At 36.1% G+C, this 17616-nt stretch overlaps 1 protein-coding gene across 1 annotated transcript in view; it reads left to right on the top strand.

Moving 5' to 3' along the window:
• Positions 1 to 16652: 16652 nt before the first annotated feature.
• The window catches only part of LOC122001776 (DNA topoisomerase 3-alpha-like), a 35616-nt gene continuing 34652 nt past the window's right edge, over positions 16653 to 17616 (top strand). Inside the window, exon 1 of the mRNA XM_042556692.1 lies at positions 16653 to 17071. Coding sequence (XP_042412626.1) covers positions 16760 to 17071 — 312 coding nt within the window. The 5' untranslated portion in view covers positions 16653 to 16759. The remainder of the gene's footprint in view (positions 17072 to 17616) is intronic.

The raw sequence follows: 17616 nt of genomic DNA, 5'->3' as shown, positions 1-17616 counted from the left end.
TGGTGTCAAATAACTAAGTATAATAGCGTCCTTGAGTAGAAGGTTCTTATCTATATCAATCGATTGGTTGAATCGATAGTGAGATGATATAAAGAACACTACTCTTAATCATTCCTAATCAAGTATTAACATTCAGGGACAATGTTAATGCGACGAGACTAGCATATAGGTCAACTCGATGACTTGATCTCACAAGTCATGGATATAGAGATATCAAGTTGACACATGGGTATGCATTGGAGAATGTATGCTGAATGACCTGCCATGAGAAAGTATCATGGATCGTTATATGAGTGTCATATACTTTCTCATGTGACTATTAGTATGACTATTAGTCCTTGGACCTGAAGTCACCATGGTTCTCTACATGAGGAGTTGCATACTTTGGCTTCGTCAAACGTCACCCGTAACTGGGTGGACTATAAAGGCGATTACTGGGTATGTAACAAATTATGCGGAGGGATGTGAGTAATGTAGATGGGAGCTATCCCTCCTATATGACGAGAGTGACATCATTATTCTTGATAGAGTGAGATCACTAAGTGTATGGTCATGTCCAAATGAATTAATATGAGATATTGAGCTCATTTGATTAGAATGAGTCTACTTGGAGTTCAAGATTTAGATTGATTAGAGGATGACACGGTGTATGCCTCAAATTGATCAATCTAGATGTCAAGGATAGAAGGACATTATCATATATTGTGAGGGTCACAATTAGTAGTCACAAGGTAATGTTGGATCTCAACATTCTTGTAACTTGGGTAGTAATGATGTGTTGCTAGATACCACTCATTGCTTATGCTTCTAAATGAGTTTAGGAGCATTGCCAACGTTACAACAACCTATAGGGTCATACACAAAGTACAATTAGATGAAGAATAGGTTTATATGATGAACCAAGAGGATAAGGTTCATGTGATGAACCAAATTGGATTAAGAGTAATCCAAAAATTAAACTAATTGAGTTGGACTCAATTTGATTCATGTGTCCAATGAGTCTAATTTAGATTATGGCTCATTGAATCAATTTAATTTAATGAATAGAGATTCATTAAATCAAATTTATTTGAATCTATGGTTAGATTTGATCAACCATGGGGGATTTAAGTCAAGTTTGACTTGACATGAGAGGGAAGATGAAGAGTCAAGTTTGACTTGACCAAATGTCATGTCATTGTGACTTGGCATAGGGCCGACCAATGATGATGTTCCACATCATCATGGCTACATCAAGAGTGTGCCACCTCATGAGGAATACCAAGAGTCATGACTCTTGGTATTACATGGAGGTATAATAACCTCTTAATGTAGCTGACCACATAAGTACAAGAGTTAGCAATTTTTTGTGTGCTCATTCACTTCATCATCTTCCTCCTCTCTTCTTTCTTGCTCTCCCTCTCATCCTTGCCAAGACTAACATGTACATGTAAAATTTTTATATTTTCGCACGGATCCGTGGCAAGACTTTGGAGTTTCCGCAATGCAAAAAATGATTTTTGCGGTCCGAAAGTCCCAACATAATATAGTCGAGTGTTGGAATAATTGGGTTAAACCCGCTTATTATCTCCCTATTGTGGCTATGGTGAACCACATACGCATGTAGATCATGAACATAATACATCGACGACATGAATCAACATTGGCGATGGTTAAGGAATTAAGTATGAGAAAAGGAGAAGGCTATTTCTAGAGTATATCTTGAATCCTGAAATTTGAGAGTACATTGATCATGGAATTGGAGGTTTGAGGTAGTTGATGGTGAAAAATCCTTTGTTGTTGATTTAATGGATAAGAATTATTCATGCAGAGCTTGGCAGATCAATAAGCTTACATGCAAACACACTTGTGCCGCTATTGAGTTGAGGTCATTGTCATTGTATGATTTTTACGACAAGTATTTCAAGACTAGAATGTATCGTCAAGCATACAAAGGAATTATTGATCCTATCCCAACTTTTGATATTAACGAGTCACATCTTGATAAAGGGAATGTAATCAACGCTCCTGATGTGCACAGTCAGCCATATCGTAGGAGGACTAAGAGGATACCATCTCAAGTTACAACATGTGTGTCAAAGTGTAGTCATTGTCATCAGACAGGTCACAACAGACGCAACTGCAAAGAAGCTATAAACTAGTTATTGTTTCATTAAAATGGTGTTCAAGTGTTTGATTTATCATTTGTTAGTAAATATATGAAACTTAGTTTATTTATGGGTAGCTTGACTAATATTTTTTTTTACACTTCTGCAGGAAAAAGATATTGCTAGAAAGGGAATCAAGCATGGTCTTACATACTATAAGGCATATACCGAATAGTAGCATTGGTGATTTACACATTGTATGATGGTTCTATTTTTGAAAACCTTGTGCAAGACTTGGTTTGTCTGTTTCTATAGTATACTATGATTTATTATATTTTTGTATATAAACATATATGAGTTGTGTTTGTGATTTATATTGATTTTATATCATGTAATAATTACTGTTGTATTTGTGAACGATGTTAGGAACATGAATAATATGTGTTTGTGTTTTGATATTTGATATGTGTTATTTTATATACTTTAGTTCAAGTGGTGGGATTATGAATGACCATGCCCAATTTCGGCAGAAACTTGAGTACAAATATTGATAAATTAGATATATGAAGTGTAAGGATGAGTACAAATATTGAGAAATTAGGTATATAATGATAATGGGCAATTAACTGAAATATGGTACCGTAGGTATGTTTGGTATTAATAAATTGGATATATGATATGTAATGATGTTCCCTCAATAAAACATCCAAGAATGTGTGGTATAAAATGCAGAATCTCTCAATCAACTTGAATTTGGATATATTATACCGAATCAAGTAGTGTTTTTAGTGGGGTGCCACAAGAGTGTCTAACCTTCATCCAAATGTACTTGATAGTTTATAAATTGTATTGACATTGTGAAAATATATACTTAAATTGGAGTCAATTGTGTTTGAATTTTTTTAGATAATGAATTTTAAATTAGCTTACTAAGTATGACAAAATCTCTATAAGCAACTGATATGGTCATATTCAACTCCTACAAGCAAAAAAGGAACAAGAAACAAGTTCATACAGAAAACAATTATGGGTACATTCATCCAACTATTTTTTTTATAAAAGATGCATTCATCCAACTTAAACAAGTTTATTAATTAATCACTAATATGCATAAAATTCAATTTGTTTATTAACTCTTCATATATGTCAGCGATCTTAGATATATTTTTATGGCACTCATCAACTAACTCTAGCTAAATATTGATTAACTTTGATAGTTCTTCAGTTTGGTTCTTTTTTTTACTAGAACTTGAAGAGACATTTGAAGTTGACGCCAAAGTTGAGCTCAAACCTCTTTTGGGGGTGAAGGAAGCACGTTGTTTCTCTTTGTATGAATTAAAAGTTGTCAATGCTTACTATTTACTCATATACGATTTGTGCAACGCGCCGCTATATTTGTTAACTTGAGCATGACTTTCTTCCCAACTATCATAAACATCGGGGTTCCTTCCAATAAAAACAACATACGTTTTTCCCTATATTTATAATAAACAAATATTTCAACTATAAATTCCTTCTAAAACAGTATGTTGAAATAAAATCTTAGGGCTCATCATTTTAGCACTCAAATCTCTCTTGTCGTCGCCGCCTCTATTATTGTCATCGCTGATTTTACGATACAGATCGAAGTTTGTGAGAGGGAGTTGGGAGAGAGAGGATCAATTTTAGGTAGTTGGGTGGGAGATGAGAGATTAGAGTTTGGTAGGGTTTTACCACCTCTGTTTTATCTTTTAAGAATTTTTACCCACGCACGTGAGGATCACGTGCACAACAACTGTTAAGTATTTTGTTTTAACAGCATGATAGGGGTATATTTTGGATGAGGGACTTTATACCTGGATACTCAAATCTTGTATAATTATACTCAATTAAACTACATTTATACTTTATTTAGGATAATTTGTACATAATTAACTGTACCTAATTTGTACATATTGATGATCGATCAACCTATTGTAGATAGTGCTTAATTGGATAGAAAATATACTTGATTTAGTTTAAATTGTGCTAAATTAAGGTGGAATTGTATCTCCTTTTGGATTTTTTGTACCTAATTAAACTGCATTTATATGATCAATGACATATAAATTTGGGCATTTAATTATACCAAAATAACATACAATTATACTTAATTTTGGAAAATTTGTACCTAATAAAGTGGAGTAAAAGTATCATTGACCGTAATCCACATTATATGATCAAGTATGTACACAAGGTTATGTGACCAAAACAACTCACAAACATTAATCTCTTCTAGAATTTGATTATGAGTGTACATCACATCATGTGAATATCTCATACATTTTCCTCTTTTACTTATGAAGTATTAACTCTCATATTGGTTCGTTTATATTTATGTTAATATGACTTTGCCCTACTGATGGAAATAATCACCCCTAACAATGCTATTAACCACACTAAATGTGAAGTAGTAGGTTCCACAACATTTTAATTAATGTCTATATTACGTCTAATTGAAACTGATATTTTACAAATTGTACTGAAATTGTGTACATATATATTTTATTTTGATTAAATTTTACCTAATAAAGTGGAATATATACCTTATACTATATTTATAATGAATTTGGATCTTTTGTGGATTTATATATACCTTATACTAATAAAGTAGATTTATATATGAATTTCTACAAGAAATAAGTTGAATCCATATTATATGATTAAGTATGTACACAAGGTGATATGGCTAAAACAACTCACAAACCTTAACCTTTTTTAGAATTTGGTTATGGGTATATATCACATCATGTGAATATTGTTAGGACCCTTGGCGGCTGGCTAGAGGGGGGTGAATAACCACTGCACAAATCAAGACAAAAACCTTTCTCGGCTTATAACTTAAATAAAATAAACACTTACATAAAAGAATAATAAAGAAACTGAAAAGAAAGAGGCACAGCGAATTACTTGGTTACAACCAGGGAGGTTGTTAATCCAAGGCGAAAAAATACACTAAAAAATCTCCTCTGGACGGAGAAGCCTCTTAAAGCAATAAACCCATAGAAAAGAAACTAAACAAAAAACTAAAAATGTACAAGTGGTGTTTCTTAGTATTTCTCGTTGTTGTTAGCTTCTGGGAGCAGGGATGCTTATATAGCCTTGCTCGGTGCACCTAGAAGCGTTCCAGGCGCTTGGAATGGGATAAAACCTTATCCCTGATGCGTTGGTCAAAGTCCACGTCGATCTTGACAAAACTTAGGTTCCGGGCGTCTTGAAGGGGAAAGTCAACATTTTGTTGACTTTCTCTCCGGGCCTCCAGCTTCGCTCTGCTTGCTTCAGTACGGGTCTTCCACTCCGGCTTCGCTCGCTTGGGTGATTTCGACCATCCGAAAAAGGGCTCACTCGAACCCAACTTCCGGCCTTCTCGAGCAAGCTTCCGCTCCAGCTTTTCGTCCCTCGGAAATGTCGCACGCCTCCTTCTCGTCCACCCGCGTACTCTTCCGCAACACCTCGTCCCTCATACGCATCGAGCCCGTCAGCTCTCTCCTGTGCCGTCCTTCTTGCTAGCTGCGTTTTTTGCTCGACATCCTGTGTTCCTAAGTTTCTGCATACTTAGACATAGAATTAAACACAACAGGACCTAACCTAACTTGTTTGATCACATCAAAATAACCTTAGGGTACCAATAAATATCTCATACATTTTCCTTTTCTACTTATGAAATATTGTCCAAGTGATTATGTATCATCATGTGATCACATATTCACATGCAAAATATTCACGTATTGTAGATAATGTTCATTTTGATAGAAATTATATTAGATTTAGTAAACATTGTGCTAAATTTAGAGGGAAGTATACCTGATTTTAGACTTTTTGTACCTATATTTTGTCACATGTCTCTAACAAGTTTTGATAGTCATATTGTAGATGGTGCTCATTTTGATAAAAATTATATTAAATTTAGTTACAATTATGCTAAATTTAGAAGAAAGTATATCTCATATTAGACTTTTTTACCGATATTTCGAACGTAATTAATAGTGTCATCATTGACCATTATGCACTATTATAATCAATGATGTCTCTTAACAATATTTCGAGCAATAGTACCCAGGTTATTGATTAACCTATTGTAGATAGTGCTCAATTAGCTACAAAATATACTAGATTTTAGTATAGATTATCCTAAATTTTGGTGGAGGTATACCTTATTTTTGACCTTTTGTACTTATAAATTGTGCGCTCAGGTTGTCATCACTCAATAGAATTTCTACAGAATAAAAATCATATGTCTATCATCATTACCGCATAAAAACTAACAGTACGAGAAGAATTAGCCATCATATTTATTTTTCCATAAACAACCCAAAGGACGAGAAAATTAGCCAAATATATTTTTTAATAATCCATTATTATTTGATAATATTGTTGATGCAATACGCGCTCGATAATTGTTCATCTTCACGTCATTGGCAACCTCCAGAAATCATCAGTGTCACAGGATAGACACTCGGCCCCACATACAGGCATAGATACCACAATCAAGAGTGACACCTTAATTACGACAATCTGCTCTGATCACCTCTTGACTACCTATGACTAAACCTAAACGATGAGCAACGCAACCAACCAAAAACCGTGCCTACAAAATAGGGAATTCTTAATACTTGATCTTAAGACTTATTGAAGCAGAATATTGTCAAACTCACATATACTCTGACTATCCCAGCTGAAAAGGAATCATGGTTTGAATTTTCCTTCAGATATTCTAAAAAACAATAAATACCAATGCCACCTATCATTAATAGGGAAAATTATATATCTACATCTTGTAAATATATCTTCATTAGATCTTGTAGTCTTCCCTTGGTGGTTGATGTCAACTTGGCAAGAAAAGGTCCATATTCCATGTTCTATAACTGCCTGTATTTGCTATATATCTCCAAATGAAACAATACTTCTTGTTAGATATTTAAAATAAGAGTACAAATGTTATCTTAATCCATCTTAATCTAATAAGAAGTACAATTAAATATCAACTGTGTTATGAACCTGCATAGTAGTGTCCATACATTATATCTCAAATCCATAAGTTAGACTCTGTTTTTTCATAATACTCATGTAAATGTTTATGATTTGACTATCAACAGACTTACCAAACAAAAAAGGATAGAATACAGGTCCAATCAAGTTTAGGAAGACATCTTGCCAAATGACAACACTATATGGAGAGAAAAATATTTTCATTACAACTATTAAGAAAGAAGTGTTAAGAAAAAAATTTAACATATTCAAATTAAACTTACTCCAATCCATCCCCATACAGAAATTATATCAATACCTTTCTCTTTTCTTCTGATCCTTCTTCATGACCACAGAAATCACCTCTTTCTTTATATGCATTCATTTTATTCTTGGCAGGACTCTTGCCATCCTTCTCAACATCCAGAGGCGTAGCTACTTGAGGCCAAGGGGGTGCGATCGCACCCCCTGAAGTTTGGGTAAAAGAAATTCATGGAAATAAACAAATAAAAAATCTAATTATAAATTTTAAACTTTTTCATAAAAGTCCCAATAGAAATCCCCATGTTCTATTATCTCTCGTTTCACCTTTTTCTACTTTATACCGTATTTTATTTTTCTCCCCCACATCCTTTATCCTCTCTCCCCCCATTTTTTTTCATAATTATTCTCCTTTTAATTCCCTCCTTATTTTTTCTTCATCCCTAATTTTACTATCAAAATCCTCTGCCACATTTCACTACAACCCACATTATTATTGTCGCACATTATTGTTGCAAACACCTATGTAATTTGCTATCAGTGCCACAGTTATCACTCCGCCTACGCTCCACAGCAAACACCTTTTTATTGCGATGAAGTTTTCTTATTTGATTTCTTTCAATTATGGATTTAAGTGTTGGAAAAAAATAATTTTAATTTTTCATATATTTATGTTTTTGTTTGTTAGTCAAGTATGCTATTTGTTTACTATAAATTTTGTTTGTTAATTAGTTTTAAATTGTTGGAAAAAGATGGTCATTAACTTAGGTGATTATATTTCTAAAATATTATACTAATGATAAATTAGGTGAAATAACAATGTTAAGTTATTTTAAGAATATGCGAGATGAACCCACTTCAAACAAGGCATCTACCCCTCATCCGCCTCTTCCTCTGTCTCCTCCACCACTTCTTAATGCTAACTCGAATGAGAATCCTAGTAATTCTAGGCTAAGAAAGAATATCTTCGAGTATAATGTGAATGAAAGGGAGATTGTTATAATTTTTATATTATTAAGTTGTTAGTTAGGATGATTATTTAAATTAAAATAAATATGGCATATGTAAGAGTGTTAAATATTACGAGGAAGCGAAATAATAAAAGATTCTTCGACTTTGAGTCATAGATAAGTTCTGGAGATTAACGGATCATTGTTTCAACTAGAACCAAGGGCTAAAATCAAATTTTTTTAATTTAAATCCATTTTAGCTCCTTAAATTTGAAATTTAGATTTTTGAATGGTGAAAATTAATTTACAATAATATTTGAATTTTTTAAAAATGGCCCCTCCTAGCCTAAATTCCTGGCTACGCCACTGTCAACATCTACCATAAATTTTATCTATGTGGCAACATATTTAGTAATATAAGTTAAAATCCATACATGTTTAGCAACAATATATAATAACACATAAAAACTATTAGACTTCAAAATAGTCATTATAGGTTATGCTTCATCTATCTATTTTATTTCCTTCTTCCAGCATTTTGGTGTTGAGCTAGGGGGAGTTACAAACATTGATGTCTTTATTTTCACCATACGATCAGCTTTAGTTCTCACAGTATCCACAATAGAAGATTGAAAAAGACTGATCTTCTTTATTTTTGAAGTAGCATCGTCACTACTAAAAACATGCTCTTCACTTGAACCACTATTCTTTTCTACTTCTAATCCATCACCACCAGATCCTACCAATCCAGTGTTTTCTTTATTTAATTGAGAAATAACATCTTTTACCATCAAATCAATATTATCATCCAAGTTAGGAGTTAGATCTTCATTCACGTCTACATTCAACTCAAATAACCCGGTAAGTTTAGTTTTACCATCGACTTCAACTTTAATATTTTTATTCTCTTCAAAATTAAAATTTTCTTTCTCACCACCTATTTTTTTCACCAACTGGTTCTGCCTTCATATCATCATTACTCTTTTCTTCACCACTTGGTTCAGTTAACATCTTCTTATTAGCTAATCCATGACATCTCACACAATGCTTTTACCATCAAAATAAGAGTAATGTAGTCAAAAAATGTCTTATCATCATTATTTAACATAAATAATTTCATATTATTATTTAATATAAATAATTTCATTATATAAAGAACTTCCTTGTTTATCACTTATCAAAATCTCCTCATTTGAAAATGATACTATATCCAACACCTTTTTGTAATTATAAATAACAACATCACTTCTACAATCATATTTAGAAAAAACATACTAAAAATATAGCAATTTACCCGGTTGAAATCAATGTCAGTAAATAATCTCTCGGCAGCATCGCGTTGGATGGAAATCTTACTCCTTTTCCAGCGAAACAACCGGGGAAAACACCATAAAGACTATGCATTTCCAAATGAAGGTATTCTTTCATATAACCATAGATGAATACACAAAGAGATTATTACAATAATATGAAATATATTACAATCACACTTCAAAAATTAAGAACTCACCATTAGGTCAATAGTATAATCATCTACATACTTTTTGCATACTTTTAGTTTCTGCATTAGTTAAATATTTCTCTTAAAGAATAAATTCTGAGACTATATGGCCAGTATCTAATGTTGCTAGTAGTTAATAGTTAATAAATTATTTAAGTATCATAGTTAAATCGAGAGTATGTTATGGTTTTAAGTGCAATTGTGATTTAGGACGTCTAAATATTTTAATAAAAAAAGAGTCAGGGACTTTTCAACAACCCTACAGATTTTATGCATCAAAGTGTTTAAATTGAGTACATTACTCAGTTTATTGATAATCACTATAAAATTTGCACATATCTTACATTCCTTGAATTGAAGAAGATGCAATACAAACTCATTCATAAAATTACAATGTGGACACCTAAACCTAATTTTATTGAATCTCAACCTCACAAAATTGAAAACACCCATGAACTAAAACACCCATGAACTAAAGTTTTACTTTTTCGTAGAGAAATAACAAATTAGTTGTGTAGGGTCCAAAGCCACATGCATAAATAAAAATAAAAATATGTTTTAAACTAAGTTTATTTATTTATTTGCAAATAATTTAGATTGATTAAGAGGATAGATTATAATGCTATACGATGTTTCACGTTTTGAGTACTTCCTTAGAATTTCAAGGAAATGAAGAAGGGAACAAATAAGGAGAGAAGTTGTATATAATTTAATTTATTTTGTAATGTTGACTCTTAATGGGTTGGATACTATGTTTCATGTTTTGAGTATTTCCTTGGAATTTCAAAGAAATGAAGAAGGGAACAAATAAGGAGAGAAGTTGTATATAATTTAATTTATTTTATAATGCTGACTCTTAATGGGCTGGAATTAGTGTATATTTGAAAAAGATAATAAGAAGAAGAACCAAACCATCTGGGCCTAAATCCTTGATTCGTTGGCACATAAAGGGGGGAGAACTAGGGTTCCTGGAGGGGGAGCCGTGCACCCCTCTCTCCATCTGGTTCGGGGGAAGTTTGTGGTGAAAGGTTGGAGATTTTCCTTTGAAGAGGAAGAGTCCGCGATCGTTCCTTGTCCTTCCTACAAACTGTATTCGATTTTCTTTTCCAAGCGTTCTAAACACAAAGGCAAGGGTTAACATTTATTTATGTGTCCTTTGTATGATATAATGCATGCTTGATGCATGTTGTGAGTTTTGGAATTTATCTGGTATGGTAAGAGGGTTCTGGACGTTTTCCTTCTTTTGGCCAAGTTTTTTTGATGTTTTGATTTGAAGGATATTTTAATGCTGGAATTTTTGGATGGCTGCTACTGCACTTAGGGATTATTATTTGGTCAAGTTTAGAATGGCTTGAGGTGTGTCATGGTGTGAGAGAATGTGTAGGAAGGGAGTTGAGTCTAAGGGCTCGGGTGCCAGCATTGTCAACCTTTCTTTTCTGTAGGTTTTGAAGTTTTATATGATACATATTAAACTTACCAAAACCCAAGAATGGATTTATGTTGAGGAAAGTGATTGTTTGTGGCCGTCCATACAGGTATGAGAGCTGGCGAGACATAGCCGGAGAGACTTACCAATTTGAGGTATTGGAAACCGGAACAAGTCCTGGGGAGTAGGGATGGCAATGGGGCGGGGCGGGGGCGGGTTTGTCATTCCCATCCCCGCCCTATTCTTATTTTTTCGGGTTCGGGGATTCCCCGAACCATCCCCGCCCCATTTCCAAATTGATCCAAACAAACCACAGACACCAGAAACAGTAGAATATTAACCCAAACAAATCACAAACACAGAAACACCAAAATGGTAGCCACTGTATCATCAATTGCAATCCATGGAGGTGAAAGTTTAACTGCCATGTATTAATACCAATATTATCATCAATATTAATATTAATATTAATACATGTAATTTGACCTGGCATGAGCTATTCTAGTGTCTGTGGTTTGTTTGGGTCAATTGATAATATTAATATTAATATCAATATTAATAATATTATTATTAATAATATTTTCAAAAATTTTAATATTAATATTAATACTATTATTAATACTTTTTTAAAAAATCATATTATTATTTATTAATATTAATAATAATAATATTCGGGGCGGGTTCGGGGATGGGGATAGTATTCCCATACCCGCTCCAAACCCGCCCCATCCCCGAAAAATCAAGGATCCCCATCCCCATTTCGGATTTTCTCCGCGGAGTCCCAAACCCGCGGAAAAAATTGCCATCCCTACTAGAGAGCCTTGCCAAGTTGAGGTATTGGAAACTGGGACAAGTCCCGGGGAGCCTTGCCAAGTTGAGGTATTGGAAACTGGGACAAGTCCCGGAGAGCCTTGCCAAGTTAAGGTATTGGAAACCGGACAAGTTCGGGGAGCCTTGCCAGCCTAGCGGTATGACCCAGTTTGATCAGATAAATAAATAAATAAAAGGGGCACTATCTTGGGTATACTATATTTAATATACATGCATCGTTAAGTAGATGTTAAGATGAAAGTTATAACGTGATGATTGCAGGACATTTTAAAAATATGAGGTTGAAGCTTCGTAACAGAATGCTTATGCCGTTGCAAATTTCACCTGTTTGAAGTTCACTATTGTGTAATTTAAATTGTGACTTTGTGATTGTTAACTGTTGTTAAATTTGTTGCCCTTGTTGAGTCTTTAGGCTCACTTTATTCTATTGTTGTAGATGATGATGCGGAGACAAGAGGTTAGGACGCTTGAGTGGATCGTAGCATGGGCATAGCACTTCCCTCTGGCCTTTCTGATTGTTATTTCCGTTTCTCTTTTCTAGACTCTATCGATGTTTGAGAGAAGTTTAACTGTTCTGGTTTTTTTTTCCTGATGTCAAGTAGTTTTTAGATTGTTTCTCCGCATGCTCAAAGACTTTATGAATTTATTTTCTTTTTGAGACTTGTGCTGGTGTTGGGTTCATTATAATTCAGGTGGTAAAGTTGATGGGAATTTTATTGACACACTGGAGATGTTTCCTGAGGATTTTGTATGTTCTGTTTTGGTATTTAGAATGTTTCCTATCTTATTTGTGTAATTACTTGAAATTTCTTCTTTTTTTTTAGACATTAATGTTGGGTTTTTCGGGCCGCGAAAATTGTTTTTTCGCGTTGCGGAAATCCCGAATCACCCAAAGCCGTAGATCCATGCAAGGAAAAATTTCCGGAAAATACGAGTATGAGTTTTAATACTTTGATCTACAGTAGATCTACAAAGAAAACATTTTACCTTCGATGCGTGCCCTCGCAAAATCCCGCTTGTCCAAGGTACGTGTCGGATCTCCAAAGTATCAAGATAGATACTTCTCTAGTGATATCCACACGAACAAGGAGTACTCTCTAGCACTCAAGGATGGAGAAGAAAGACCCCAAGTGTGCTAGCACTCTCTCTAGGGCTCTCGGATGGGAATGGAAGAAGAAAGGAAAGCAAAGAAGAGAATACAATACACTCCTCTAAAAATATTACCTTTCTTCTTGGACTTCTTGGATTAACTCACTCAACCACCTTCTCCTCACCATGGAAGTCACGGCAACATCTAGCCAAGAGAGGGGAGAAGCAAGAAAGAAGATGATAGAATGAATGCACACATAACTCCACAAAATCAAAACCCCCCTACCATTAGTGTGGCCGGCCACACAATGTAACCCCCTTCATTAATGTGGCCGGCCACATTAAAACCAATGGAAGAGTGTAACCCCCATGAGGTGGCATACCTCATGAGGTGGAGGTGATGTGGCAAGGATGAGTCATCCTTATGATGTGGCAATACATCAAGTCAAACTTGATGTTTCAAATTCCATTTGGTGAAGTCAAAATTGACCAATTTCTTCCTTGTTGAGTTAAATCCAACCTTTGATTCAAGTCAATTTCAATTTAATGAATCTCAATTCATTAATATAAATTGACTCAATGAATCAAATTTAAATTAGACTCATTCAACAATTGAATCTAATTGAGTCTAACTCAATAAGTCTAATTCGAATCCAATCTTTGGTGCATCATATGAACCTAATCCAATTGGTTCATCATATGAACCTAATCTCCATCCACTTGTTCTTTGTGTGTGACCCAATAGGCTCTTGTAACGTTGGCAATATTTCTAAACTCCTTTAGAAACATAAGCAATGAGCGGCATCTAGCAATACATCATTGCTACCCAAGTTACAAGAATGTTGAGATCCAACATCACCTTGTGACTATTAATTGTGACTTCTCACAATATATGACAAGTGTCCTTCTATCCTAGACATCTAGATTGATCAATGTGAGGCATAGACCGTGTCATCCTCTGACCAATCTAAATCTTGAACTCCAAGTAGACTCACTCAATCAAATGAGCTCAATATCTCATATTGACTCATTTGGGTATAGCCATACACTTCGTGGTCTTACTCTATCAAGAATATCGATGTCACTCCCGTCATATAGGAGGGATAGATCCCATCTATATCACTCACATCCCTCTGTATAATTCGTTACATACCCAGTAATCGCCTTTATAGTCCACCCAGTTACGGGTGATGTTTGACGAAACCAAAGTACATAACTCCTTATGTAGGGATCCATGGTGACTTCAGGTCTAAGGACTAATAGTCATACTAATAGCCACATGAGAAAGTATATGACACTCATATAACGATCCATGATACTTTCTCATGGCGGGTCATTCAGTATACATTCTCTAATGCATACCCATGTGTCAGCTTGATATCTCTATATCCATGACTTGTGAGATCAAGTCATCGAGCTGACCTACATGCTAGTCTTATTGTATTAACATTGTCCCTGAATGCTAATACTCGACTAGGAATGATTTAAAGTAGTGTTCCCTATATCATCTCACTATCGATTCAACTAATCGATTGATATAGGTATGAACCTTCTACTCAAGGACGCTATTATACTTAGTCTATTTGGCACTAATACAAATAAGTATAATAACCAAACAAATGCCTTTATTAATATACAAGAATATGATACAATGAGTCCATACAATCATCAAATGATTGGCTCTAGGGCTCTAACTAACAATTAAAGCTTGAGTTTTATTTCTGGATTAGAAGTGAAGGTTTTATGCATGTGAATAGTACCTCATGAATAGTGACTACGAGTAAGAATCAGAATTTCTAAAAAAAAAAAAGAAAAGAGAAGTATACGATGTAAATAAATAAAGTGAACTAGATTTAAACGTATAAATTATCAGAATGTTTCACGTCGAAATTTAGGGCACACAAATTTTACTTACCAATGATTCAAGGGTTTAAGATTGTTTAGTTGGGTTCTATCGCTTCTGATTTTTGCCTTTAACGTCGATGGAGATGGTTTAGGGATGAAGTCAGGGAATGCATCGCTGATGGTTTGGAGTCGTGGAGGTGGAGTGCATCGCCGAGGTTAGAGTCGTAGAGGCGGAGTGCGTCGCCAAGGTTTGGAGTCGCGAAGGCGAGGTTTGGAGTCTCGAAGTCGAGGAATGATGCGTCGAACATTGGGAGAGAAAGGAGCAATTGTGTGTTTTAAATCCAAACGAGGGCAATATGATAATTTCACTGAGGTTAGGGAGTTGAAACAAATAAACTGGTTTGGTTAGGTATCAGGAATAAATTTATACTAACACGGAGACTGAATGCAAAGTTTAACTTTCGATTGAGGATTTAAAGATAATTTCCTATATATATATATATAAAATTTGAAGGAAATTATTAACATGATTGATGCGGTGACAAGGGGGGAAGACTCAACCACGTTGCCATGGTGGAGGTCAATGCCATGGTGGGGGCTAGACAAGGCGGTCAAACACCCCCAGACCATTGGCCGATTTGGTAGCACGCTCGCCCGGTCGGGATAAAGAAGACCTGATCCAAAATCATAACAGCTCGGCGAGGTTCCGAGCTTCCAACGCTCAGAAAGATTGCTAGGTATCTGCAAGAGCACGTCGAGTGGCTTCCCCGCTCGACCTTATATAGAGCTACAAGAACAGAGCAGATTTATGACCGAGCTATGAAAAATAGAAGGGTGGCCAAGTGGCTTTCTCATAACAGCGGAAGCGCAGGTCGAGTGGCCTCCTCGCTCGGCTAGAGAATACACTCATTCGAGCTGAGTGACTATCCCGCTCGGTCCAGTAAAAGACACTGCTAGCTGGATATTATCTTTTTGGGAGCATGTGCTGCTGACAGACAGCATGGTCGGTGGCTGGTTTAGACAGAAGATCGTACGATAGAAACTTCCACTGTCATTTCAGATATATGCTCGGCTCTTTAAAGTATTGTGTTAGGGACACTTTACTGATACATCTTTTCAGGAAAAGTTTCGAGAAATGTGCATGCCTTGGGAAGCGTGCACGCGCGCTACATGAGCCCTATATAAAGGAGGTCCAAGCTTCAGCGGAGGTATGCGAAAATCTACTGTTGCTGTTACTATTCACTATTTTGCTCTGCTTCCACACATCGCCGGTGACTGATTTGAGCGTCGGAGGATCATCGCCGAGGCCCCTTCTTTAGCTCGACACTGATATAGCTGTGGTTGCAGGGCCTCGAGGAGTCGACACACAGTCAATCAAAATATGATGTTTTTAATTTTTATCATTTCGATTATCGGATAGGATCAATGATATTGTTTTTTTAATTAAGTATTCAGCTATTTAAATGATTAGACCATCGGAGGTATAGGATTTGACAGTCCAAATGATTAGAAGATGGGATTTTTACGTTTACCATGAATTGAACCCTTAAGCTTGCCACCCTCTAACCAATTGGCACAGTATTATTGCCGCACTTTGAATTCACAGAAAGTAAAACACAAAGCTTGAAAATCGAGATGTTTTTTATTTAAGAAAAACTCAAGGAAAATGGTCTTTTTAAGCTTTTATTAAATCGAAACGAGTAGCCGTCGGTCGGCCCGAGCGCGCTCGCCTCGCTATTCGAATCCTCGATCCTCGGCAGGGGAGGGAGAGAGAGCGGATCGTATGTCGCGGAGCGGCGGTGGCGGCGGCCGCACGATACGGGTGTTGAATGTGGCGGAGAAGCCGTCGGTCGCGAAGGCGGTCGCGGAAATCCTGTCGCGCCGCAGCGGAGGGATGCGCACGCGGGAGGGGCGGTCGCGGTACAACCGGGTGTTCGAGTTCGAGTATGCCATCGGTTCCCAAGCTTGCCATATGCTGGTCACCTCCGTCACCGGCCACCTCATGGAACTGGAGTTCGAAGATCGCTTCCGCAAGTGGCATTCTTGCGACCCCGTCGACCTTTACAACGCCCCCGTTCGCAAGTTCGTCCCTGAGGTAACCTTCTTTTGGAAATCTTGGTCCTAGTTATGAGTTTCTGCCATCATTCAAGTTCATCACACTTATTTTACCACAGCTTGAAGAAGTGAAGAACACCGACTTAGGGTTAGGCTCGTGTATTCTTGAGATTTATGCTTTAGGATGGCTTAGGGTAAATGCCAACTTCTTATGTTGTTCCCTATGGTTGTTCGACTATGCGTCCTGACTCTTTTTGAGTTATCAAAGGATCAGTAGTCAAAGTTCTACCGTTCGGCTATAATTGGGCTAAATGCCAATGTCTTCTGCTCCGGTTCCACTCGTTTGGATCCGAGTCTTCCGCTCCGACTCCGTTCATTTGGGTGATTTCGGCCATTTGGAATAGAGCTCACCCGAACCCATTTTCCGGTCTTCTCGAGCCACCTTCCGCTCCAGTTTCTTGTCCTTTTGAAACGCCGCACGCTTCCTTCTCGTCCGCTAGCGTACTTCGCTCGCTTGGGTGATTTTGACCATCTGGAATAGGGCTCACTGAACCTATTTTCCGGCCTTTTTGAGCAACATTCTGT

This window comes from Zingiber officinale, chromosome 7A, assembly GCF_018446385.1.
Source record: "Zingiber officinale cultivar Zhangliang chromosome 7A, Zo_v1.1, whole genome shotgun sequence".
Lineage (NCBI taxonomy): Eukaryota > Viridiplantae > Streptophyta > Magnoliopsida > Zingiberales > Zingiberaceae > Zingiber > Zingiber officinale.
This window is presented reverse-complemented; position numbering and strand designations above follow the sequence as displayed.